We start from the raw sequence: 27,748 nt of genomic DNA, 5'->3' as shown, positions 1-27,748 counted from the left end.
GCCAGCTTCCTGTTGTTGCTCCTATATAGAGAAATGTTTTTAATTCTATAAATACAGTATGTTTTATTTTAAAAAATGACTGACTGGGCTGGAGGAATGATAGAACATGAATCTGGAGCCTCTCACTGACTTCCTTCAGCCCTTCTATGGTTGTGTTCACACTATTTTTGTATTCCAAGGGAGAGCTTTGGTGAAATTTCAGTTTCCTTCTAGAAGAGAAATTAGACGAGGGAAGGGGCTCTTAAAAGCATAAGTAACTGTGCTAGCAGAGATGTGAATCCATGAAAACTTTCATTGGAGAAAGCTCTCTAACAAACTAACCTTCCAGTGGTGCAGACGATACAGGATTGGGCCTAAATTAACTAAGACTTCCAATGCCCCTGCGAGGTAGGTAAATATCCTCTTCATTTTACAGATGAGGATATGGTGCCAAGAGAAGTTAAGTGATTTCCAAAGGCCATATGGCTAGTCAGGGGTAGAGCCAAGAATAGAAATATGGAGTCTTGCCTTCCAGTACAGTGCAAAATAGCTTGTGTATAACCACTGCAGAGGGAAACCATAGTACCCCCCCTCCCCCTCCACAAAAAAGACGACTTTTCTGGCACAATTAAAAAGGGCCTTGGGAATTGTGTAAACATTTTTATTCTATTGTACTTCACTCAGATGTTTGGATCGGATATATCTTTAGTGCAGGGTAGCACAGACTGTCTGGTACACAATATGCACAGTACAAGTGCGTGCAGCTATATTAATGAAACATTTTGGAGAACTCCAGTTAGTGTGGAGTAATCCGAGTGGTGTACTCGCTTCTGTAGGTTAAAGTTGGGTCCTGGGCATTCTGTGCAATTTGTTTAGTTTAACAGGAATAATTATTTGAAGAAAGAAGTTAGTTCACATCTATAACCAGCCTTTTGAAACCAGCCAGCACTGATTAAACTTTTGTCAATCTGTTCTACTCAGAGTGGGTGTGAGTAGTTCATTGTTCAAATCACACACAGTTAGAGCACTCTCTCCATACCAAAGCAGTGAAGAAAATGAGACCTAGATATTAATACTGTGCTTTCAGCAGCAAGATTATCTAGTTTCTGACCTTTTCAGAATGAATTTAATCTATAGAAGATTGACTTGTGTAAACCAGATTCTGTATTAAAATACATAACTCACTGCAGTGAAGGTGAACAGTATACCTTGAACTTCTGATCAAGTAGTTCAGTTTGTTCCTAACTCTTAGTCACTGTACTGACTCACCACTGTTTTTCCCTATCCACCCTCCTTATATCTAATATAGAACACCTGAATAAAGTCAAGTCACAGCTTTTTGTTCCTACTAAATAAGATTATAGTGTGTGTCAAAGAAAAACTCTCAGGAAAAAGAGAGAGAATTAAAGCCAAGTTCATCAAGCCCAAGGACATAGCAACAGCTTTTCTCTTACAGAAATTCATCTGCTCCCTCCTAACGGGTTTCCTTGGTCTTTTTATATTGTGTCCTGTATGTGAGGTGCCTGTTTGTGAGCTCATATGGAGAAGCAACAGCAACAAGGATTTACCAGGCTTTTCATATGGTGGCACGAGCAATAGGCCACCTGAGCCTTCTTAATTAGTAAAAGCATTAGTACTAGTTAATTACAGGGTGGTAAATAATTATCTAACAATTTTCTTGGTTCTTTCGGTAAGATTCCTCCACTTCACAGCCTGGCTTCATAGTTCAGTCATTACACAACCGGCTGTTTTGTCCTAATTCCCTCTCAGGTTTTTTGTTCAGTCTCCAGCCACCATGTCCAGGAGTCTTCTAACTGAATGTGATGTCGCTGACTGACTGCCACATTCTACTAGAACCTTCTACTTCTACATTTTAACCTAGAACCTGACATCCCTGTCACTGCAACAATGATTCACAAAACTGTCATGTATGTGACCAGAATAGAATTACTGTGGAAAATATACTAATCATTCGTACCCAACTTACCCTTCTCCTCCTTGCATTCCATTCGAGAAATTGGTTACAAAAGATGTCATATTATACTCAGGAATAGATATGGGAAGAAGTTGGAAATCCTTGTTTATGAGATTTTGGGTTGACGTCTGCAGAATCTGAAATCCACATTGTCTGGAACTTTTAACACAGACTGAATATCTGTTTTTAGACTCAGGGTAGCACATACCAGCTAGCAGTATTTAGTGAGTTTCTGCCCTAGTAACTTATTTTTGTGAACCTTAACGGATTTTCAGCTTGACCTGTGAAGAGTGCACCCCTGTATGACTCATCGACTGCAATGACTTACTGGCAACAGGAGATGTGAAGGCTGCAGCTTTCAGGGCATTGTAAGTGGCAAAATCTCCAGATGGTGCATCATTATGAACATACTTTGCTACTTGAGTTTTCCCTTAATAGCAAACCAGTCAGCTCCTATAATGGAGTCTGTCTCTTTGTTTCAGATTTCTATGCAGACGTACACTTTGTATAAAGACTCGTCCTACTTTATTTCTTTCCGTATTCAACTCTCCTTGTCAATATTCCTCAGCTCCTAGTGAAAGGCTGCACAGCTGCAATGTTCTTGGTGCTGAGCACGACACAGCTAATGCAGTGCTACTCTCATGTGAAAGATAAATGGGGTGGAGATGGCCGAGGGAGGGCAGCAAGTTCAAAATGACATGAGAGCTTCACTTTTCCCCCATTTTGTGCCAGATGAAAAGGAACACCCTTCTCCTTTGCATCTGATGAAGTGAGCTGTAGCTCACAAAAGTTTATGCTCAAATAAATTGGTTAGTCTCTAAGGTGCCACAAGTCCTCCTTTTCTTTTTACCTTTCCCCTTGTTTTTTATCATCTGCACAGTTGCAGGTACAATGTCATGTAGCAAAGAGCATGCAACTGTTTTAGTGCTACAAAGAGCTCCTCTCTTCCTGCATCAAACATTGTAGTGATATTTACTTTACTAGGTTTTCTCCAAGATTTTTAGTTACGTGTGGAGGGAGATGGGCACTAAACAGATGTGAATTTTTTTAAGTAAAAGGGCTATTTTGGTATTATTATAGAATCAAAGGGGTGCATGGGATGTAGGGGTGGCTTTCAGAAGGGAATGTGTGAGAGAAAAGAGTAAAACCAAAGCATGCTGGGACTACTAACATCTAGGGCTCCAAGGAACAACACGGAGGACAACTAGTGCAGAAAAATCAGCAGTGAACATCAGACTTAGAAGAGGAACAGAAGGGAGGCTGTGCATGTGCAGTAATGAATTAGCAGATTGAAAAAAATTCAGCCTCTACCACAAATATTGGGATTTTTCCAAAGTCATGATGAGTTATGACTGGAGCACTGAAATATAAAAATAGAGACAATGTTAAGTATTAATGAGCAGAATGAATCTGCACTATTTAGAAATCTGATAAATGGACATCTTTAAATTTTATTGAAATGCTGTATACTGCAGTTAAGGTTGGGTCAGGTCCTTTATTAACAAAATCTCCCAGTTTTTTTAAGGTTTAATTATTCAGCCAAAACAATTCCTGAATCTTGGCATACAGTACAAGTTCCCAGAAATTACCCTTTTAAAGTAATCTACCCATGAGATTGGACTCATTACAGCTCCCAGGTAACTAACATGCATTTTATAACTTTCACTAAGAGGGCTTTTAAAAATACGTATTTTTAAACTGGAGGGTAGGGAATTAAATATTTTAACATTAACATTTTAACAAACCAATAAGTCAGAAAGTTCCAATTTAAGCCACAAGTCCTATCCTTAACTAACATCAGTGTGGGGTTTTGTTTGATTTTAAACCACAGTTAGTTATGGATGGAACTTCTGCCTTAATGTTGAATTTCTTGGCTTTAGGTAGTTTTAGCCCAACCTTAACTTAAACAAAGATGTTTTGTATTCAGTGCCATATTGGATGTAGCAGGCAGTGCTTCATGTTGAAAAAGGGGGAGCTACTTTAAAAACTGCCTTCAAATGAATCCTGCATAAGGAAACATCCTCTAAATAACTATTTTGGGGTAGGTACGATGTGTGTAACTGTCCAAACTAGTTCCTACACCCTTGGATTGGATGAAGTAAACTATTTCCTGGCCTTGGGAATGAACCAACCCTGTGAACTCATGGAACCCCTATCAATTTTCAGGGACCTCCCTTGCAAGCAGGGCTTTTAGTGCATGTAGTTTTCCCAGGTGAATGGAGGAGCTCTATTGCCTTCGGAAAGGATTTTCCATATGAGTGGGATGGCCCTGCCCTAATGTAGGCAGGATGGCCTACATGGGTGAAAAGGCTGTCATCTTGATGCAGGTATTTCCGTATGGGTATAATCCTGACCCCAATTAAGTCCATGGCTATACTCCTATTGATTTCAGTGGAGCCAGCATTTGACCCTCTGTCTCTATAGTTGCAGAGGGGCTTTCTATAAGGATGATGGGCCCCATTTTAATATTTGGGGAGGAGAGAGAGTGCTATCCAGGGGCAAGGGCCCAGTGTGCTAGATACAGTTACTTTTGCAAAGAAGCAACTAGATACTCCAAATGCTTTTATCCCATAAATATAAAAACAGAACATTTGATCCACAGCTAAAAAGGAAAACTACTGCCTAATTCAAAACAATCTCAATTCCTCTATATCACAGGAGGCACTGAGCACATTTGGATTATGGAGACATCAGACAATGGAGTCAATTTTCATTGCAGGAGACAGGACTGTTTTGGATAAAAAGGCATTTTAGACCTATTGTGGAGGCACTACAGTAGGTTTCACCTACAACTATACATGACCACAGGGTGCTAAGTACAGAGAAATGTCACCTGAAGTACTATTTGTCCTACCCTTCCGGCACAAAGAAGAATGGCCCATCATAGGAGGGAGGTAAAGTGTAAGGTCAGAAGGTTCTGGAGCAGCTGAGACAAAGAACTGGAGCTGGACAGTTGAAAAATCAGCCTCAAGAGGGGGAAATTATTGATAAGGAAGAAGAAACTCAGGAGTTGGTTCACATCTTAGGGTATAACTATAAAAAGAAAAAGGTTGCTATGTCTGGGTGTTTGCCAGAGGGGACACAGTGAGATTCAGTCAAGTTCTAAAAGAAGAATGAAAGTTGGGGTTTAACAGTTATGTTGGAGGCAGCCGGTCAAGCAGAGAAACTGAGTCACAACAAGGTGAGCACTGGGTTCAGCACACCACCAGCGGGTGGCGGGGGGAAGCCAACGAGAAGAGAGGACTTTGCCAACTCCGCATCCTCCTGAAGGGAGGCTATGGAAGAACTGTGGACTGCTGGATGAACAAATCAAAACGTAAGACTTGCATTCCGAAATGTTAGCGGGATGTCAAGTTAAATATCGACCGAGTTGGGTTAAATACAGTGAAGCCTGTACAAAAGGCCACAATTACTTGGCAATTTCCCCTCTTGACAGGCGGCCTCAAAGGATCTGGGGCAAAAAAGGGGGGCAGGGGGGGAGGGATAGCTCAGTGGTTTGAGCACTGGCCTGCTAAACCCCGAGCTGCGAGTTCAATCCTTGAGGGGGCCATTTAGGGATCTGGGGCAAAAAAACTGGGGCTTGGTCCTGCTTTGAGCAGATGGGACGGGACTAAGTGACCTCCTGAGTCTCCCTTCCAACCCTGGGATTCCATGATCTCCAAATCCACCGCACCGCCTCCACCCTCCTGAGGAGAGCGAAGGCCACGGAGCCGCGGACCAGGGCAGGTCTCACCATCCCCCGGGACCAACGGGTGGGCAGGGGCCAGGCGAAGGGGCTGGCCGGCTTGCTCTGGTCCCGGGGGGTCCCAGCCCGGGGACCCCCACGGCTCTGGCTCCTGCAGGGGCGAGGCCCAGGCCCGTGCCGGGCGGGGTGGGGGCGTGGCGGTCTCCTCTCGCCAGGGCTCCTTCCCCTCGCACCAGCCGCCCTGGCCCCGGCTCCCCGCCCCGTGGGCGGCCCCGAAGGCGGGGGGCGGGTGACGCGGGGCCGTGTCCCGGCGGCTCCACCCCGCGCGGCCGGAGCCGAGGAGACGGAAGGACGGAGCCGCGGCCGCCCCACCGCTTCCCGGAGCCCAACATGGCGCTGGCCGCCGCGGCGCCCTGAGCCCAGCCCCGGCCTCGCCTCGCCGCCCCGCGCCCGCCCGCCCGCCGCCGCCGCCGGACCTTCCCGCCCCACCCCGCCGGGGCCATGGGCAGAGCGGGCGGCAGCCGCCGGCCAGGCCGCGCCTAGAGCCCCGCCGCCGGGCATGGGAGAGCGGCGCTAGGCGCCCCGCAGCGACCCGTCAGGTGAGCCCCGGGCCGGGGCCGGGGCGGGGAGCGGAGCGGAGCGGAGCCCGGCCCGGCCTAACCAGCCTCCCTCCGGCTTTGTCCTTGCAGGCCCCGCCGCAGGCAGCCCCTCCCGGCCGGAGCCGCAGCCGGAGCCAGAGCCAGCCGCGGGCGGCGCCCGGCCGCCATGGCCCACTCGCCGGTGGCCGTGCAGGTGCCCGGCATGCAGGTGAGCGGGGCGGGCCCGGCGCGGGCGGGAAATGGAGGCCGGGGAGCGGGGCCTTGCCCGGAAGCGGCGCGGCCGGGGCCGGGGCCGGTGTCGGCGGGCGGCTCGGGCCGGGCGTCGGCTGCGGCCTGCGCGTGTCTGGCCCGCCCGGCCCGGCGTGACCAGGCCGCGGGGGGGGAGGGCGACGGGGCCCGGCCCGGCCCGGCCCGGCGAGTCCTTGGGCAGGACCTTGGGCTGGGGCGGCGGGTCCCCTGACCGCGCTGGGGGGGCTCGGGGAAAGGCGGGGTCTCGGACCCCAACGCCTTGGTGGGGGCGAGTAGGGGGCGTTGCCTCGCCCCCCGCGGGGGCCAGGGCTGCCCCCTCAGCGCTGGGGGGGCCCCGGCTTTGTTCAGAGGCAGCCGCCCCCCCCCCCCCGCCCCCAAGTGCTGTTAAACCGAGTACTCCGGGTTCGTGTGAAACGGCATCGCAGCCCAGCTGGCCAGGGCAGGCCAGCCAGGCCGTCCCCGGCTCCTGGCACTGGGCCTGGATCGCAGGTCCCCGGGGGACCTTCTGTTGAATGGGAAGAGATGGGGAAAGCGGAGCCCTGCCTTCCTCCAGGCTGGCAGCTAGGCTGCTCCTAGGAGGTGTCGGTCTGTTGGCAGTTCGCAGGCTGGGCCAGGCCGGGAACCTCCCTGGAAAAGGGGGGCTTCTGTGTGTTTGTTGCTGCAGCCTGAGCTGGGGCACTTGACAGTTCGCTCCCTTTGTTTTGGCAACGATAGCAGCGGTGTCCCCGCCTGTCCTTTCCCCTCTTTCGAACGTCCTAAAACAGATTTAGGGTGGGGTTTTCAAATGACCCTAAAGGAGTTAGGCACCAAATGCCCATTTCTATGGGATTTGCGCATCCAACTCCTTAAGCCTGGTCTATGCTAGGAAATTAGCTTGTTATAACTGCATCTCTTGGGGGCTCTGTCGACCTAGCTACTGTCTGTCCGGGAGGTGGACTACCCACCCTGACACGCGAACCCCTCCTGTAGGTGTAGATAGCATCTTCACTGCAGCCGTAGCACGGCACAGCTGCGTACCGGTTTATGTGTAGACATATCCTTATTTTCCTTTGAAAATCTGAGCCCTGTAACTTTCCCAAATGAATGTGGTGATCCATAATATTGATGCTACAGTGTTTTTTCAAGACTGCAAGCCATTTCAGCCCCCCCCCCCCCAAGATGTCCTATTATTGGTATGTCTTAGTTTTTGTAAAATAAATATATAACATATTTGTCTCTTAATAGTTGTGTCTAATGTTTCTAGTAACATCTTTCTCTCTTTTTCCTCTATCTAGTTTAAATGTCACTTGTTTCTTTCATACTTTTTTTAATTGGGTGAGTGGTGTGTGAAAAGTAAGAGAATTCTTCTGAGATGGTGTATATTCATAAACTCTGGAAGGCTTTGTGCCAGAATCATGGACGGGACAGCTACGACAGAAAACACCGAACCATGCAAGATGGAAAATGCAATTACTATTTTCAAGTTTTCCCTTCATTTTGCAGTCATGCCTGTGAAATCAAGGAAGACATTAATACAATAGCTTTTAGGATGTGTGTTGGATAATTCTATGTAGAGTAAAAGAAGTTTTGAAGCTGCTAGTAACAATATCTTGAGTGTGATTAGATGCAGCTTGTAAGTATTTGTGGAATGTTTACCCAAACACTCTAATCGTACGCTTTCCAAAAATGAACTTTCAGCAAAGTAGGCCAGGCCAGTGATAACATTTGTAAGGATAAAGTTAATACCATTATTTCTGAAGATCTGCGCAATTTTTGTACTTTTCTAAAATCTGTTGAATTTCTCCTTTCAAAGAAATTGCTTCACCAACTTTTTGATGGTACAGACAGATGTGAAACCATACTTTTGCCATACCAATTTAACCTGCAAATACACTTAATCTCCATAATGACAGGTTTCAGAGTAGCAGCCGTGTTAGTCTATATTCGCAAAAAGAAAAGGAGTACTTGTGGCACCTTAGAGACTAACCAATTTATTGGAGCATAAGCTTTCGTGAGCTACAGCTCACTTCATCGGATGCTCAAATAAATTGGTTAGTCTCTAAGGTGCCACAAGTACTCCTTTTCTTAATCTCCATACTATGTCAATATTATTGATGATACATTTTTAAAAATTAGAAGCAAGGGAGAAGTCTTACTTTGAGCCTTTTCTTTTTGTTGTGTCCCATGGTGTGACTTCTCTTCAGAGAATTTTCCTATATTGCTTTGATAAGCATTTTGGACACGTTTTCTATCTAAAAATTCTATAATCTTGTTGCCCATTTCTTTATCTTATTTAATGTTTCTACTTTCTTGGGCTGTAGTATAGTTCAACAAGGACCCTGACATAATTTAAAGCACTGTTTTCCGATATTAAACTTTATATCGGAAGTTTACATTTCGTAAAAGTAGTACATTTCCTTCCACTACTTTGTTTTTAGTTTAACCCAAACTCCTTGATCTACACATGTAGACTTAAAGCACATTTTCCTTAAGTGCTCATAAGTACATCTGAGTAGAATTGATGTTTTCTCCGTGAGACTATTTTTTTATGAAGACAAGTATAAGAAACATTAAAAGCTTTTCTAGAATATAAAACATTAAAAGCTTTTCTAGAATATAAAAGATTTTGAGTTTAGTGTAAAATTATTCTGCATGGTATTCCCCTTTGCACGTTTTACTGTTCTGTGACTGTTAAAGAAACTATGAAAGAAGTCATTAAATCAGGGGTGGGCAAACTACGGCCCAGGGGCCACATCCGGCCCTCTCGATATTTTAATCAGGCCCTCGAGGTCCCACCGCAAAGTGGTGTCCGGGGCTTTCTCTGCTCCGGCGCTCCAGCCAGGGACGGAGTCAGGGTATTGCCCCAATCCACATGGCTCCCGGAAGCAGCAGCATGTCCCCTCTGGCTCCAGCGCATAGGGGCTGCCAGGGGGCTCTGTATGCTGCCCCTGCCCTAAGTGCCGCCCCCGCTGCTCTCATTGGCCAGGAACCGCAGCCAATGGGAGCTGCAGGGGTGGCACCTGCGGAGGGGGCAGTGCACAGAGCCGCCTGGCCGCAACTCCGCATAGGAGCCAGAGGGGGATATGCTGCTGTTTCTGGGAGCTGCTTGAGGTAAGCGCCCCTCAGAGCCTTCCCCCCGACCACCTCCAACATCCCTGCCCCAGACCTGAACCCCCTCCCATCCTCCAAACCCCTCAGTCCCAGCCCAGAGACCGTCCTGCACCCCCAACCCCTCATCCCCAGCCCCACCCCAGAGCCCGCATCGCCAGCCGGAGCCCTCCTGCACCCCAGCCCCAATTACATGAGTATTCATGGCCCACCATACAATTTCCATACCCAGATATGGCCCTCGGGCCGAAAAGTTTGCCCACCCCTGCATTAAATGATTAGGAGATAGGAATGGTTTTCTTTTTTTTTTTTAATTTGAATTAGTATTATTTATTGAAGGTCACCTGAGTAATTATTAAAGCATTACCTACTTCTGGTCGGTGTTAAAAATAAATGCATGAGGTTTGATTTAAGAAAGCGTAAACAGATCCGAGTATGGTGGAATAAGATCCAAAAGTTATGTTAAAATTAGCACTGTGGGAAAGTTTGTCTGTAATCTCAAACCATCATCTACCATGTAATGTTGGAGGGATTTTTTTGTTTTTGTTGTAGTATAGGAGTTGGAAACAGAATTTATGGAAGGGAATGTGCTGTAGCTATAACGTTTTCAGCTATATTATGATAATACTTTCCCCTTTCTGTCCATTATTTAATTATGCATAAAAGCAAAATAACATTCCATGAACAAAAACAATGTGATAATCTATTATATTGCTTGTAGACTAATTTCCAGACAGAAATTTTGTTAACATAGTTTTGAAGATGCACAGAGATTTCTTCTGCTCTTATTAGAAAAAGCCCTTAAAATGTTTATTTAATAGAAAAACAAAAATCCAAATGCTGGAAACTATGGAAAGTCCACACAAAGGTCGCTAAAGCAATCCTAACTTTGCCCTTACATTACCGCCCTGACAGCAATAGGAGACTCGGACAATCTTATTAATTACACAGGTTTATCTCATGAATAGCTATGAAAACACTTAGAGTGGGTGCATAGACTCCAAAATATTTTGTACAGCTTATACTCAGTTCATGAAATAACATGTGCACGGTAACTCCTCACTTAACGTTGTAGTTATGTTCCTGAAAAATGCGACTTTAAGCGAAACAGTGTTAAGTGAATCCACTTTCCCCATAAGAATTAATGTAAAATGGGGGGGTTAGGTTCCAGGGAATTTTTTTTCACCAGACAAAAGACGTATACACACACAGAGCGATGATGATTGTGAAGCTTGGTTGTGGTGGTGAAGTCAGAGGGTGGGATATTTCCCAAGGAATTCCTTACTGCTAAATGATGAACTAGCACTCGGCTGAGCCCTCAAGCGTTAACCGATTGTTGTTAATGTAGCCTCTCGCTCTACAAGGCAGCACGAATGGAGGGAGAGGAGACAGCGTGCCAGACAGAAACACACACCCTGTGTGTGAGAGAGAGATGCGCGTTGCTCCTTTAAGTACACTGATCCCACTCTAAGTACAGTGCCTTTTTACGTTAATCAGCAAGCTGAGACAGCAGCTGCTGCCTGGAAGCTCCGTCCGTCCTGAGCCCTGTTGTGTCCACCCTCCCCCCCGGCTCTATGGAAGATTGGGTAAGCTGGGTGCAGGAGTGGGAGGCACCCTGACATTAGCCCCCGGCCCCCACCCCCCCCAGCAAGCAGGAGGCTCTAGGGAGCAGCTCCAAGACAGAGGACAGGAGCAGCACATGGTAGTGGGGGGAGGGAGAGCTGAACTGCTGGCAACTGAGACTGTGCTGGGCGGCTGCCGCACAGGGAACTTAGGGGAGTGGGGAACTGATAGGGGGGCTGCCGGTCCACCCTGGTTCCAAGCCCCCTCCAGCCAGCTCCAATGGGCTGCTCTTCCTGCAAGCAGTGGACAAAGCAGGTGACTGCCAAACGACTTATAAGGGAGCATTGCACAACTTTAAAAGAGCGTGTTCCCTAATTGATCAGCAACGTAACAATGAAACAATGTTAACTGGGATGACTTTAAGTGAGGAGTTACTGTAATCAGGAATTGCTAAGTACAAATAGCCTGCTAAATACATTTTCTTCTGTAGGTTCCATATGCACAGAACCTAACAAAGCTCTGTGTGTCTATGTATTCACACTTCTAAGCCAAACTCATAAAATTACAGCACATAGATTAGAAGAGTAAAGGCTAGCATGGTGCTAAAGCATCATGTTTAGTGTTGGAAACGTGTATATAGCACTAATGCTCGGAGGTTCAGATTTTTAACATTCTACCTGCAGATTATATAAATAGTATGTTCTACAAATTTAAGATTAGAACAGAAAGTGAGAGATGAATGGAGCTAAAGGAGCACGGTTAAGGTTGCCATTGATCTGAACCATGGTTTTCCATGGCCTCCAATGTGTGTTTGGAATTTGTTTTGTAAAGTAACACTAATTTTAATAATAATAAAAAAAAAACAGAGCATGAAAATTTAAAGTGGAAGGAAGAGTTTAAAATAGCTTCCTACTGCTAGAATAATTTAGTGTCTCTCTCTGAAATCCTATTCCACAGAGGCCCCCTGAAGAAAAGTGCTTCTAGGTATAAACTGTGAGAGCTGTCTTGCACTAACAGTTTGGGGGGTGAAGTATAGGTATTCCTGAAGTTGGAAGAGGGATGTGTTGGGCTGCTTAGTAGCAGGGCTCATCTCCCACTGCATTTCTTTGACTTAGCTGGCCAGGCGTGTATTTGGAAGGGCCACATCAAATACAGATGAGCAAGGCTTTAATATCCCTTTCATTTCAGATGGGTGCAGCTTGAGATGAGTCTTTGCTACTCCAGCCCTTAATATTTTACTATGAAAATCATTTGAAGTTGGTCTTTCCAGCTTTGATTATTTTCTAAGTGTAAAGATGGATAACCAAATAGCTTGAGAGTGGACAGTTCAACACTTAAGAATTAACAGGAAAATTGCCTTTAAAGTTCCTGATGAATCATTTGTGCTTTCCAAAGGCAGTCCTTAAACCCTGTGTGGAAAATACAATTTTTGCTGGTCTTTGTGGTTCCTGCTTTCTCCACCAATGGAAAATCACTTGAGAAATAACATCTTCTAGTTGGAGGAGTGGTTGGTGAACTTTTCCTTTCCTGCTTCTAATTTGTATGTTATCAGAATTCATCTAATATTCAGCACTGGTGGAAATGTCTTGGAATATTCTGTCTATTGGGTACAAGGAGTAAGGGGGATTACGTGGAGGTGAAGATATTTTGTGAATTATTTATGTCTCCACCTCTCTCTCAGGTGGGAGAAGTTTACTGGAGAATATTTGGCTGATTGACACTTATCCCATGTGGGTTTCAGAGTAGCAGCTGTGTTAGTCTGTATCCGTAAAAAAGAAAAGGAGTACTTGTGGCACCTTAGAGAATAAGAAATTTATTAGAGCATAAGCTTTCATGAGCTATAGCTCACTTCATCGGCTCCGTACTGTGGAATATATAGTGGGGAAATTTTATATACACAGAGAACCTGAAACAATGGGGGGAGGGATAGCTCAGTGGTTTGAGCATTGGCCTGCTAAAGCCAGGATTGTGAGTTCAATCATTGAGGGGGCCATTTAGGGATCTGGGGCAAAAATTGGGGATTGGTCCTGCTTTGAGCAGGGAGTGGGACTAGATGACCTCCTGAGGTCCCTTCCAACCCTGATATTCTATGATTCTATGGGTGTTACCATACAGACTGTAACAAGAGTGATCAGGAAAGGTGAGCTATTACCAGCAGGAGAGCAGGGGTTGGGGGTGGGACCTTTTGTAGTGACAATCAAGGTGGGCCATTTCCAGCAGTTGACAAGAACAATAGGAGGGGAAATAAACAAGGGGAAATAGTTTTACTTTATGTAACAACACATCCACTCCCAGTTTTTATTTAAGCCTAAGTTAATTGTATCCAGTTTGCAAATTAATTCCAATTCAGCAGTCTCTCTTTGGAGTCTGTTTCTGAAGTTTTTTTGTTGAAGAATTGCCACTTTTAGGTCTGTAATCGAGTGACCAAAGAGATTGAAGTGTTCTCCAACTCGTTTTTGAATGTTGTAATTCTTGACGTCTGATTTGTGTCCATTCTTTTACGTAGAGACTGTCCAGTTTGGCCAATGTACATGGCTCAGGGGCATTGCTGGCACATGATGACGTCTATCACATTGGTAGATGTGCAGGTGAACGAGCCTCTGATAGTGTGGCTGATGTGATTAGGCCCTATGATGGTGTCCCCTGAATAGATATGTGGACACAGTTGGCAACGGGCTTTGTTGCAAGGATAGGTTCCCGGGTTAGTGGTTCTGTTGTGTGATATGTGGTTGCTCATGAGTATTTGCTTCAGGTTGGGGGGCTGTCTGTAAGCAAGGACTGGCCTGTCTCCCAAGATCTGTGAGAGTGATGGGTTGTCCTTCAGGATAGGTTGTAGATCCTTGATGGTGCATTGGAGAGGTTTTAGTTGGGGGCTGAAGCTGATGGCTAGTGGCATTCTGTTATTTTCTTTATTGGGCCTGTCCTGTAGTCGGTAACTTCTGGGTACTCTTCTGGCTCTGTCAATCTGTTTCTTCACTTCAGCAGGTGGGTATTGTAGTTGTAGGAATCACATCAGCCACACTTTCAGAGGCTCGTTCACCCTGCGCATCTACCAATGTGATATAGAATCATAGAATATCAGGGTTGGAAGGGACCTCAGGAGGTCATCTAGTCCAACCCCCTGCTCAAAGCAGGACCAATCCCCAATTTTTGCCCCAGATCCCTAAATGGCCCCCTCAAGAATTGAGCTCTCAACCTTGGGTTTAGTAGGCCAATGCTCAAACCACTGAGCTATCCCTCCCCCCATGCTGGTGTTGGTGCTGGAAAGGGGCAAAACCAATATTGGGAAAGTAGTCTCCTTCATTCTTTCTACCACCTGGTTCCAGTCTTTCTTTCCTTGCATACCCCTGTTGTCTGGTGTTGCCACCCGCCACATGCCTGGTTTCCTTATGCCGTAAATATTCTTCTTTCTAGTGGCTCCTTTGGCATCTTGTGTAGTAGCAACCTCTGATGAAGGCAGCAAGGCAGGCTTCCCCTTGTTTCCATCCATCTTCTTTTACTGGCATACATGTTTTCTTGCAATGAAGAGCCTAACTTCCTGCAGAAGCAGAGAGGAGCAGCCAGCTCCATGTGACCTGTCAGATACTACAATGTGGTCCACAATTTGAGGACTACTGGATTAATCAAAAGCTTGGCTGAAAAGATGAGCTTTGCTCTCTACTTTGAAAGTTTAACAAACTGGCTCAGCTGGACTACCAGGTCAAAGTATCCTGTGGCTGGGCACTGGGGATCCTTAACTGGGAACATTCTTCTTCCAAACCTTGAGTGCCTGGCAAGGGACTACTCAGAAGAGGTTCAGTTGGTCTCGGAATGGGTACAGGAGGAGGAGGAGATGGATAGTGCCTATGTTTTGCAAACTATAACAGCGTGTTAATTTTAACCTATAACACCTTGAACCCAGAAGGAGATGAGAAGCCAGTCCATGGCATAAAGAATGGATGAAATAAGACTTTAAGTTTAGTAAGGAGTAAATGGGGAATGCTGCTTTAACACCTTGAGTTCATGCACCTGCAAAATTAGCTTACTTATTAGGCTTAGATACTGTATGTTTGGAAATGTGTCAAACTCTCAGTACCTCTAAATTATCTTGTAGCGTCCTTATACATTGCAGTTATGGGAATATTATCACTGTGTATATGACTTACTACTGAGTGTGAGCAGTGCTGGATATAAAGTACTTAAATGTTTAAAGGAAGGCGTTGTACAAACAAAACTCTGGGAAGGATCCAGTCAAATATCTGTTAATTTATTCTTGCGCTCAGAAATTAATTGCATTCAGTTGGTTCCACAGTATCTTGAAGCAACTTTAAATTGTTACTGCTTCAGTATATACTGGGTGCTGTAGAAACCAGAAATTTGTCTAGTGAAAACTGATAAACCTAACCCTTTAGGATACCAAGTTTCTAAACTGTGACTTTTGTGGCTTCCTTGTTTTCTGGCACTGTGATTTTTGGGCCATAGAAAAAATGCATAGCTAGACATTAGGAAATTATAAAGGGCTGTGGAGTATTTGGCTCTTAATTTAAAGTGGTTCTGCTCTGAAAAGCAATTTGTGGGATTCCATGTTCAGTCTTTCAGCAGTTTATGTATCAGATGTGCTTGGTGTGCAAGTACATTTTTTTTCTAATTGCTAGCCCTACAAACTCAATTTGAGTTCTAATAGCCACGCTGGGTTCCTTCCATCTTATGCATCACCAATAATAAAAGTTCTCTGTGACAAATTAGGCTTCAGTAACACCTGTGATGTCTTATTGTCTTCAAATTATGCTGTCAGTGACTCCGCGTGCAAAGTGTTTGCCTACTCTGGAGTTGTACAAGTGTAGCTGATTGGAACTTCATAGACAGTGCTGTTTATGATGCATGAGATGGGATAGAATCCAAAGCACTCTCACCTGTGGTTTTCTTCAGATTTAAGAGGAGTAAAAAGCTGTGAAAACTCCCTTTTGGCAGAAGATCCGCCTCTGAATTCAGATAGGGGATCAGGTCTGTTGAGTAAGATGGTGGTGTTTATATAGTCATTTTTCAGAATGCCAGCTGCACTAATGGATCTTGGTTGAGTTGGCTCAAAATATACATTTTGAAAAATATAAACTGATAGAAATGTTTTCATTGCTGTTAAAAATATAAGGTTAAAGGCCTTTTTAACAAAGCATTCCCAAAACGTTGTATCTACACTACATGAGAACTTGGAAGTGAAACCAAATAGTTATTCATCTTCTTCACCAAATGAGAGAGATGCAAAAATTGTGCAGCATAAATAATAGAAACTAAATTAGGATTTATAGTAAATTATTTCAGTGTCTCCTTATATAATAATGGAGGTAACCACGTATCTAATCTTGGACTCTCTAGGCTGTCTTTAATGAAATATAAAGATTTCTCTTGTGAATTTGTAAAAGTAAGGCAATCTAAGTTAGTCCAGTAAAGAGAAGATTTTAAACCTAGGTGTCAGTTTCTTCCTGTCTAGAACACTAGTTCTTGTGAGTCTGTCTGGGTACTTATCAAATTTCCATCCAGAACAAGCTCTAGAGAAATAAGCTGTGTGATTCAAAAGAACATTTGACTTGGCATGTGCATGGTAAATCAAAGAATCTATATAAAAATGTTTTTTATTCATGGCATTGTAGTGAAAAAAGGAAGTTTTCTAAGTGAAAAACTAGGGTATTTATGTAGATCTGCTCTTTATTTTGTTAGATCTGTGTGCGCGTCAACTCTACAGAAGGGGTTATATTAAATATTTATCTACCATTTGGTCAGTACTTAATATATACTTTGGCACTCATGGATCTTTACACCTTTTATGTCTCATTCTGACTGGTAAAGCCAGTACAGGTGTTCAGGTCATATAGACCTGATTTAGGAAAACATTACTATTTTGGAAGGCTACTCAAGAATATGATTAAATGCTTTCTTGAATTGGGGTCCTATTTAGTAGATATGGTATAGCCTTACATATATACTCTTGGGGGAATTCTGCGCCAAAAAATGAAAAATTTTGCACACAATATTTTAAAATTGTACCAATTTTATTTGTCAAAATAACACTATATAATCATGCCAGTTTCAATTATTTTGGTAATTTATTTCAAAACACCTGTCAGCAAGTATGTCTGTAACAATACAGACATTCACAAAAATTACCCCAGGAGTGGAGAGTTAAAGAAACCCATACAACAACCCAGTTCCTGTTTCTCTTTTGCCCCCAACCCCCGAGCCCAGCCAAGTTAACAAGTGTTTGAGCAGCTAAAGACCCATCCAGTAATAAACATTGCACCGTGTGCCACAAGCTACCAACTACAAAGATAGGTTAGAAATCATTAAGAGATGGAAGCAAAGTTAATTTTTTAAATGTACACAATACTGCAGATAATGCACATGTATTATTCAAATAAAGTTCAAGTGCAGAAGATGAAACATGGCACAAATCCAGTCAGAAAAGCCCTGTGTAAAGTGGGGCTAAAATATTGTTTTTTTACAGATACCACAGAAATTTAGCTCACTACTTTCCATAGATGGTTACCAAAATTAGACATCCAGAAACAAATTTCAGTGGCTTAAAATAAGGCAACCAGTGACTGAATTATCCAGTAAAATTAAAGATATACGCAAATTTATTTGCTAATTTGCTCAGAAAATGTTACTAGTTAGCAATAATTTTAGTTTTTTCCTCATACAGAGAAGTTACCCAAAAAGGACATCTGTAAAGATTTTTACTTCTGCAACATCTGCTGCAAGGAAAGATCTCACTAGGCCACCTGCCATGTTGAACTTCAGAGAGAATTGAGATACTGGCATGGAGTAGCTACTGCTGTTCTCTGAACTTCTGCTTTTGGCATATTGAAAAATGTCAGCAGTTAAGAGAACCAGGAAACATTCATGTCTAAGTGAATATTGATCTACCCTTTTTAAGGAGATGACAAAAGTTATGTAATTAAGTGTAAGAGCAACAGAATTACTTGGATTCATCCCAAAAGAACCACACTAATAGGGTGTCACAATATTGCTTGTTTAATGTTCAGCTGATGAACTGAATGAGACTTTTCCAATGTATTATTGAACTACACTTATTACAGGGCACGTTCCCTCCCTTTAAAGCAAAAACAAAACAATATAGAAAATAATTGCTCACTATAATCAGTAAAACAGAACAGAGTTAGACACATTTGCCATACGTTCAAAAAACAGCCAATGTCAGTCATTTTATAGGAATATAAATATACACTCCTGAGGAAAATCTGTGGCCAAACAGTAAAAATTCTGTGCCAAAAAAGATAAAAATTTTGCTCACAATATTTAAAAATTCTGCAAATTTTATTTGTCAATAAATAAATGTGGAGGCTCCAGCATGGCAATGGGGAGCACATAGCTTTAAGCCATGTTCACTGTGTAGCCGGCTGATACCCAACAGTGACCCCCATGAGATCTGTTTGAAGTGTCCCGGGGAATCACACAGAAAAAACAAGTCCAGGATCTGCAAAAACTTTTGCCCTTGAACTCAAAAGGAGCGGGATCTCCACTTGAGGGCCCTCTTCATGGAGACTGCACTTGGTCCTGCCTTGGAGCCCTCCCAAGTGGACTCCACACCTAGTACTTCAGCGTCAGTGCGTAGTGAACTGCTGGCGCTGGAACCTGCCTGGCACCGTTCCCCCTCGCCAGTGCCTAAGAAGCGGCTGAAGCCCAAGGGCCCGTTGGTACCTCAAGACAAGGGGGCTTCCAGCAGAGGACCTGTGTTGGGCCACGTGCCCGCCTGGAGCTACATGGGGATACTGCTGTGGTTCGACCCCCTAGCCCAGCCAAGGATCCAACTCCCGGGAGCGGCAGGGGATCCCAGCCCCTCGTAGGGCCACCTGTGCCCGAGGTGGCCCTGGCGACCAAGGACCATGTAGGCCAGCCGGCACCACAGACACCAAGCCAGGCGATGGACCCAGTTAAGGCCCAGACCTCTATGGGCAAGCTCCCTCTAAAGCAATGGAGGATCCCTGGACCGCAGGCATCGATCCCTGGCACCGCAGCCTTGGTCTCCTGTTAGAAGACCCAAGTCCCTAACACCAAGGTCGCCACCTATGAGGCACAGGGCATCCAAGTCATGATTGTGATCCCCGTACCCATGGTACCACCAGGCCTCCTGCCGGAGATCGCCGCAGCCCAGTCCCCCATCAGCTAGGCCATCCCCCCAGTGTCGATTCCTCTTGGTGTGGGATCATTCCCAGTCGTGGCACCGGTCTCCAACTTCCCGGTACCACTGTTCATGCTGGCACTGTTCCTTGCCCTTTCCTTACCGGTCTCGGACGAGGGTCAGCCGACAGACTTGGACATCTAAGGCTCCGCCCTGGTCACCAGAGGGGAAGTGGTCCAAGTCAGAGGGAAAGTTCAGCCCCTCACCTAGGAGAGGCAAATTGCCAATGGCCCATGCGACCGGTGTGGTGGCATGGCAGCAGGCCGTTCAGTGGCAGTACTGGATCCCATGGGGTGTACCCCCCAGCCCTCCCCGATGACTTCAAAGAGCACCAGGACCTGCTCTAAAGAATGGCTGCTAACTTGAACTTGGAGGTTGAAGAGCTAGCGGGGACCTCTTAAATGTCGTACTCTCGTCCACCCTGGCCCAGGTCGTATTGCTCGTCTACCCGGGGTCCTGAAACTTGCCAAGTCTGTGTGGCAGACTTCCCCTTCCATTCCATCTACCTCCAAGAAAGTGGAAAGAAATATTATGTCCCGGCAAAGGGATTTGAATATCTGTACACCCACCCTCCAGCAGGGTCCCTGTTAGTGTCTGCTGTCAACAAAAGGCCCAGGCAGGGCCAAGCCAGTGGCACACCCAAAAATAAAAACGCTAAGAGACTGGACTTGTTTGGCAGGAAAATTTATTCAATGGCCAGCATGCAATGTCGGGTATCTCACCATCAGGCCCCGCTAGACAGGTACAGCTTCAACTTGTGAGACTCCATCAGAAAATTCAAGGAGGGTTTTCCATAGGACCAAGCCCAGGAGTTTGCTACCTTAGTGGATGAGGGGAAAGCGGTGGCGAGAGGTGCCCTCCAGATGGCCTGGGTTGCTACAGAGTTGGTGGCCAGGGTGGTCTCCTTTTGCAGTTGTCATGAGGTGCAGATCCTGGTTACAGTCCTCCAGGCTGTCCCAGGAGATACAGGCTACCTTTCAGGACCTCCCGTTTAAGGGAACAGGACTCTTCTCTGATCTTAGCAATGCACGGCTCCACAGCCTTAAAGACTCCCGTGCCACCCTCTGGTCCTTGGGCCTGCACACCCCTCAACAGGCTCGAAAGCCATTCCAGCTGCCGTTGCCTCTGTCGACATTCAGGATCAGAAAAGAGAGTTGTGCTTGTACTCCTATATTCTCATGGCCACAGTCCAGGTTGTGAACTGTTAAACTACAAAGCTGATTTTGTTCAAATTGGATTCTATGGCATGCACTAAATTTTATGTAAGGAAGAAAATCTGTATATAATACTGTGCTAAGTCTTTTCATATTATAAAAATGATAAAATGCCTTCTAAAATAATGTCTTCCTGTGAAGACACTTTTGTTCATTTAGCAATAGCCATTTTACTGCTGAAACTTAAACTTTTTCAGTATTCAGAAAATATTGCGTAAATATCATGACTCTGTAGTTTTTTCTTATTGGCAAGGCTTCAGTGCTGCTGTCTCTTGGATTGGAAGGGTGTGGCAAAAGTAAAAGAAGCCGTCTTGTGAACCGATAAGCACTGCCTGCCAGCTGAAAGGAAATATGTTGCTGTTAAAAGTAAAAGGCAGACTTACTGTTCCATGCATCATTTTTTCCTTTTATCTGCCTTTGCTCGTAGAAGTGGCTTCTGTAATCTCTCAGTATAGTAGGATTTTGAAAGTAGTGCATAAAATGGAGAGAATAATGCAAATGCCCTCCAATAATGAGAGCATTTACAGACGACAGTTCTCTCATCTTCAGACTTCTGATTGGTTATAAAGTGTTCAAATAGTTCATCGAGTTAGGTTACCTAACTGTTTAAACATCCTTTTGTTCTACAACAATTCAACAAATTAGATGAATTTTGTTTTGGAAGAGAACAATTTGCTGACTGCTATAAGAAACTGAGAACCAGTTTTAAATGCTGGTGTGGTGGAATCTGTCATTGGATTTAGACCAGGCTGAGGTCTGAAATAACAAAGGGCAGTTAACTTTTTTAGCTGTACAATGTTGTTACTAAATGAATCCATTCCAAATCATGATAAAGATCCAATGGTATCGTTTGCATATTTTTCATTCCACTGGTTCAACTACCAGGCAGTACTTTCCTTATGATATGAATGTTCAAAGTCCATGATCTGAGGTCAGCAGCATCTGAGCAGTGGAGGAGATGTCATAGGTCTAAATTAATAAAAAATATAATGAATAGATATCTTCCTTTTTTACACGTTGGTGTCAAATTATATTTCTGTTAAAATTCAAAGTCAAATCATTACTAAGAATATGCCCCTTGTGTCAAAACGCCTCTCCTTTCCACTCCCTTCTTTCTACCTAGTGCACACTGTACAAGTAAAAGCAGTTAATCAAGAGACGTATGTGAATGTTGGGGGGGTGGGATGGGGTTCTTGCTCATCTCTAAAGAAATGTGTTTTTGTTTTTTGAGGTAGGCTGATCCTTCTGCCTTTTGTTTTTGGTCACTTTCTGCTGCTCCCCAAACCTCTCCTTCCTCTGCTGCCAAGATGGAAAAATAATTTGGGGCTAGAGAGAGTGATTTGGGGCTGGAAACAGAAACACTCCTTTCATGAACCCAGTTTGTGGCCAATAATAGCATGTATCTACTCTAGAAAGGTCAGAAAAGTTTTATCTTCCCTTGAAGTTCCCAGAGCAGCCTTTAGTGCGCTGCTCATTTTAAGAAAGCAGTGGTATGGTGTCCTCCGTAGAGTTTTGAAACAGCAGAGTTCTTCTGTGACTACAGTTGTCTCAGTGAAAACAGAGTTCTCCAGTAGGCAGAGCCCCTTTATGGCCAGAAGTGACAGTAAAGCAGGGCTTGATTTCGCAGGAGCCCCACTGTGTCTTCAGAGGGATCCAAAGGCCAGAGCACATAGCTCTGAATATGTTGGAACTCAGATCTGGTTGCCTAACAGCCATCTGTGTCTCTCTGAAACGGAAACGTGGCGTGAAGCTAGAAAACATGGCTAGGCCACACTTGCTGTGGAAAGTGTATAATTTATTTAAAAATCATCCCCTTTGGAAGAAGATGACGTGAGCCTAGAAGACCAGCGGTTATGTTTGCCCTAAGATGGGTACAATGTTTAACACTATCTTTTAAAAAAGATAGGAAATTACATATAAAAAAAGCACATTAAATGAGTGTCATTAGGTTGCAAAGTCAAGCAGTTGCAAGGTAGACATGCCAGAGTTACTGTTGTTCATGCAACCTTAGTTCTGCTCCCTAGTGCATCAATGTTGTACATTAAACAAGGTCCTGCGGCTCTTGGAAAGCATTAAAGCAATGGTCCTGTGGAAACATGTACTTAAAGAGTATATCTCAATGCCTACAGAATCAAAGGGAATTGGGGGAGCTCCTGACCTGTGTGGTCTCCTTAGTGAGGAGGGTGGCTGGTGGGTCTGGAAGCTAATTGGGGAATGGTGGGAGGAAGGGCAGCTTGACTCTCCTTCCTGCTCTTTCACTGCCTCCAGCTTGCTGTCTTTAGACCAGTGTTCTAAGTACTGTGTATGTAATGGATGGTTCTTTCCTTGTGCTTACATGTTGTCAGTTTGAATACTTTCTCTGGAGCACTTCAAATAGACAACGATAAAGCTCTTGTGTTTTCTTCACAGCGGCTTTGTCCTTACCTTTTCTGTTGCTCCTGAGTGGAACAACTTAATTTTGTGAAGGGCCAGTTTAATTTATAACAGAAGGATGTTAGTTACTTACAACCAAAATATCTACCCATCCTTGTTATGGCAGTTACAGCCTTAAATGTGACTTTAATATCAAATGTGTATTGTCACAAGAAAAATCTGCAGTTTTCACCCTGGTTCTAAGAGTCAGGCTGGGTTCTTTACTGGTCATGATGCAGGAGAGGAATCTTAGATTTATACCTGTATAATCCATTGCCTTCAAATTATGCATTCAGTGACATCTGTGCAATCCCATCGTACAATGTGTTTGCACAGCTGTAATTAATTGTAACTCAGTAAACATTTTTTTTGAAAGGAATAGAATCCATGTCTCTTAGGTATGTTAGCTGTGTTGTGCAAAGAAGTAAAAAAGTAGTAAAAACACCTTAGCATATCTTTAAAAAGTCTGACTAAATATATATGCAAGGAACAGATCTTCTGAGTAAGATTTAGAACCATTCTTCACAGTTAAACTGAGCGATCAGTTTTTTTCTATCTCTACTCAATCTGAATCTCTTTTAGACCTGAAAATTGCTGTTTGCTTTCATTTAGAGTGGGGGAATCCTTTACATGACTGTTGTTTATTTTGATACTGGTCTCATCGTTTTTTACCTTTATTCAAAGGTGTGGATATGCTCAGTTGGGGCTCAGGGTTAGGGTCAGGGTCACATAGGTAATTAAAATAGACTGTAGTGATTTGGTGAATCTTAAATCTATCTTCAGTTCATGCCAGCTGGCATAACTTCAGTGCAGGTAGCTACTCTCTGAGACATAGTCTAATTTCTGTTTTACAATACTTAAAAAGTACTCTAGATATGAAGTGCACCAGGATATTTTAAACAATAAACTAAACCTACCGGTGGCCCTATCACATGGGCATTCTCTCCACTTTAGACAAGTAATGGAGGCACAAAACACTGGGCATGTCTACACGGGGATAAAAAACCTAAAGATAAAATGTGTACACAGCAATTTTTAGCCCTGCGCCCTGAGCCCAAGTCAGCTGACCTGGGCTGGCTGTGGCCATGCTGAGGGGCTATTATCTCCATGTAGATATACCCACTATGGTCACCTAAGAAGTCTGGGTTCTAACCCTGATGCTGCTATGAGTCTCATGGTGTTGTACTTCAGCCACAGACCTTCCTTCCGATGCTTGCTATAAGATACAGATAATAGATTACTACCAAGTCACTAAATATTCAGCTTTGACTGTCAATAATGAGAGAGATCAGACTGCTTTTTGTTTCTAGTTATTGGTGTTATCAGTGGGTTGTTGTATCTGGAACTATCTATTAGGCAGCCACAGAGAAATATAATAGTAACTTCTTATAGCAGCAGCCAAAGTTCCCCATTTGTATTGGAGCTCTATAGTACTAGGCATGTCACAAACATAGGCAAATGGGCAATTTAGTACTCTAACCAAATTGGCAAAACTTTTTGCACTTCTGGAAGCATTTTATAAAATCTTTTAAACCTTATTTTTGAGTAATGTCTCAGTGTAGGTGAACTACAAGCTCTGGTAACTGACCACACCTACATTAGAAGGGGATTTCTGTTTCAAGTAAAACCCAGGAGACATCTAAAAATCCAGAAAATGTAATAGCTTCTCTGGGCGGGGTGTGGGAAGTATTGTCAAGTCAACAGAGTGAACAAGATGGTGTTTGGACACCACTCTCCAAAGGAATCTTGTCAGAGTCCATGATACCCGGTTTTTATAAGGCTGAGAAGATGCATCCAGCTTTTGGTTTCATTAGATCAGCCTGTATCTGAGACATTTTGGAATGGTTGTTTTCTTGCTTTTTTGTTTGCTCGTCTTCGGTGATATTGACTTGAAAGCCATCTTGGGGGGAAAAGGCCGTTTTGTGAAGTGGCAGCAGCTAGTTTCAAGATTATTCTGCTTTGGAAGATCTGCAAGGCAGCCATACAGAGTGTATTGCTTACTTAATTAGACATTGTTCTGAGCAGAAGTCTAGCTTTCTCCCTATTTCCTGTGTATGAACGGGTTGTTTGAGTAGTCAACCCATGTTCTATAAAATTGATATCCTTCCCCTTTTCTTAAATATATATCTTTTAAAAGGGCAGCTGATATAACATACCCAGCTTCTTTTTAAGAGCAGGAACACAATATGGTAAAAGCTGTTTTATCCGGCATGTTGGGGGAATGGGGGAGTGCCAGTAAGTGAAAAATGCCAGTTAACTAAGAGGGAGGGAGTTTGGGTGTGGGAAGGAGCAGCAGGTTGGGGCGTGGGAGGGGGTGCCAGATCCAGGGGGGCGCTCATCTCAGGCGGCAACCTGTGCTGATTACTCCTAGGCAAAGGCATAGCTAGGCAGCTCTGCGCGCTGCCCCCATCCCGCCCCGCCCGCTAGTTCCGCAGCTCCCATTGGCTAGGAACCGCGGCCAATGGGAGCTGCGGGGGCAGCGCCTGTGGGCAGAGGCAGTGCACAGAGCCGCCTGCTGCACCTCCACCTAGGAGCAGCCGAGACAGGGAGCCGCCCAAGGTGAGTATCCCCTGGATCCAGCACCCCACACCCTCACCCACGCTGCCAGCCTCACGTTAACCGGCCTATAAACTGGAATTTCAATGAAGATCTGAAATGCCGATTTATAGAGCTTTCCGGGTGCTGAAGTGCCCAGAAAACCAGCTTTTACTGTATATTGGGAAGTTGCTGGAAGCAGGGAAGAAGAGAGGTTGGAAGATTAGCCAGTCAAGGTTTTGGAGACGATTAGGACCTGGTCTACACTTAAGTTTTGTCGGCAAAACTTATGTCTGTTCGGAATATGAAAAAAATTCACAGCCCTGACTGTCATAGCTATTCTGGCAAAAGCCCAAGTGTAGCTGAAGTTGTATTGGAAAAGACTCATTTAGCCAGAGTAGTTTATTTCATTGAGGGAACTGGTATGAGCTGCATCTACACTAGGGGTCTTTGCTGGCATAATGCTGACTCTTTCCTGCTCTTATGCACAACCTTTCGCAGATGTTCTTTTCATGGAAAGTGATGGAGTGCATGAACTCCAACTACCATACGCTCATTCTATTCACTGTCTTAACAGATATGATCCTTCAGTCAGTATTTCTCTGTGCAAATAAAGCTTTGTAGCATTGCATTGGAATGCGTTGTGCATCTAAGTTTTTATGAACTTCTCTTGGTTAAAATTAGGGTGCCCAGAGGGCAAGTGTGAAAAATCAGGAGGGGGGTGATGGGTAATAAATGACTATATAAGAAAAAGTCCCTAAAATCAGGACTGTCCCTATAAAATCGGGACATCTGGTCACCGTAGTTAAAATACTCTCCCTCCATAAACAACAACAAAACATGGCTGAAAAGAAGTAGCCTGAAAGACAGGGAAATTGAGAACTGGGAAAGGCAAAAACAAGGCTGTAGCTGCATGTTTCTGAACTTCATACAACCAGTGATGTAAGACTGTATCTCAAATGATACAAGCATGCTTGGTAATTAATATGTAAAGGCTTACCACCTTGTATCTCAGTACTTGGCCATAGCTGAACTGGAATATTGGGCCTGATCCTGGGCTGTGCTGCAGATGCTTTTTCCACACTGTGAGCACAAGGGAGCCGTAAAGCTGGGGAGATCCTCTTATGGCCAGCTGCCCCAACATAAGGAAATCCTTTGGATTGTCTCCTAGTCATGCCGCATAAACTGTGTACGCCCATGCACACTCTGGTGTAAGGGGGAATGACTGGAAGAAACCAGACATGACTGGAGCTTCCTTGTACCTTGGCCATTCCCAACTACTGTATCCACCTGTTGCTGGCTTCGGCGCCTGGGGGAAGTTAGAACAGTCTCTTGGACTGTTATTGCTCACATTAGGGAACTAGACCTGCGTTTTATTGATGAAGGATTGGGGAAGTGCAGTGGTGGTTTAAGTGACCTTTGTCTACCCTTCCCCACCTAGAGTTGCTCTTTGGATTTCTCAGTCACATACAAAGATCTGGGCCACTGGCCGCAGGCATTTAGCTTCTATTCTGTCAGATCCTGCAAGTAGCTAGGCACCTTCAACTCCTATTAATTTGAATGGGATTAATAGAGGGTGTTCTGCCTCAAAAGATACCTTCAGGGAAGCAGAATTGAAAGCAAGTTACTTTCCCTTCCAAGGTGGGCTCCTGAGATCGTCTTTCCCACCTGTGTACTGTGGGATGAGTGGAAAGGGTGATCTTGGGACTTAACATGGAACAGGAGTTGAAAGATATCAAACAAGCACCAGCAAGCCCGTACTTCATTGCCACAGCACACAGGGGATCGGGTTTCGTCTCTACTTTGCTTGTAGCAACATTATCAAGTCTTCACATGAACAATCTTGGAAGGGGAAGGGTAGATGGTTCCCCTGGAAAGTCATGAAAGTTTACAAAATCCAAAGAACTAATCAGTGGTACGTATACCTAAATTTGAGTAATACCAATGGAAGAGAGAGAAACATTTATTCTAGCTGAGGGTTATTCTTTCCCAAAGAACAGATGGACTGAAAAGTAAATCTCAGAAAAAAATATGCATCAACTACCTAGTTTCTGTGACCAATACGAACATAGTGCAAGGAGCTTAAAGAGAAGCTTCTCATGAAGAAAAGAGCTCCCAAGCTCTGCTGAAGATCTCTTCAGTCTCATCCTTAGGCCAGTTGTACATTTCAAACTATTTTGCCAATGTTGGTCAGGGTGTAATGAGGTCTGATTTTGAGACATAACTGTACTGGCAAAAACCCTAGCTTACGCGTGGTTATACTGGCAAAACTAC

General features: G+C 44.4%; 1 protein-coding gene across 3 annotated transcripts in view; it reads left to right on the top strand.

Annotated features, from left to right (window-relative positions):
* Positions 1-5,938: 5,938 nt before the first annotated feature.
* STK26 (serine/threonine kinase 26) overlaps positions 5,939-27,748 on the top strand; it is a 54,393-nt gene continuing 32,583 nt past the window's right edge. For 2 of the 3 annotated variants that reach the window (XM_073358520.2, XM_073358518.2), the window contains exons 1-2: positions 5,941-6,238; positions 6,329-6,446. In XM_073358520.2, coding sequence (XP_073214621.1) covers positions 6,405-6,446 — 42 coding nt within the window. In that variant the 5' untranslated portion in view covers positions 5,941-6,238; positions 6,329-6,404. Of the gene's footprint in view, positions 6,239-6,328; positions 6,447-27,748 lie in introns of all 3 variants that reach the window. The other variant, XM_073358519.2, reaches the window with a different exon arrangement.

The sequence above is a fragment of the Lepidochelys kempii genome, chromosome 9, assembly GCF_965140285.1.
Source record: "Lepidochelys kempii isolate rLepKem1 chromosome 9, rLepKem1.hap1, whole genome shotgun sequence".
NCBI lineage: Eukaryota > Metazoa > Chordata > Testudines > Cheloniidae > Lepidochelys > Lepidochelys kempii.
This window is presented reverse-complemented; position numbering and strand designations above follow the sequence as displayed.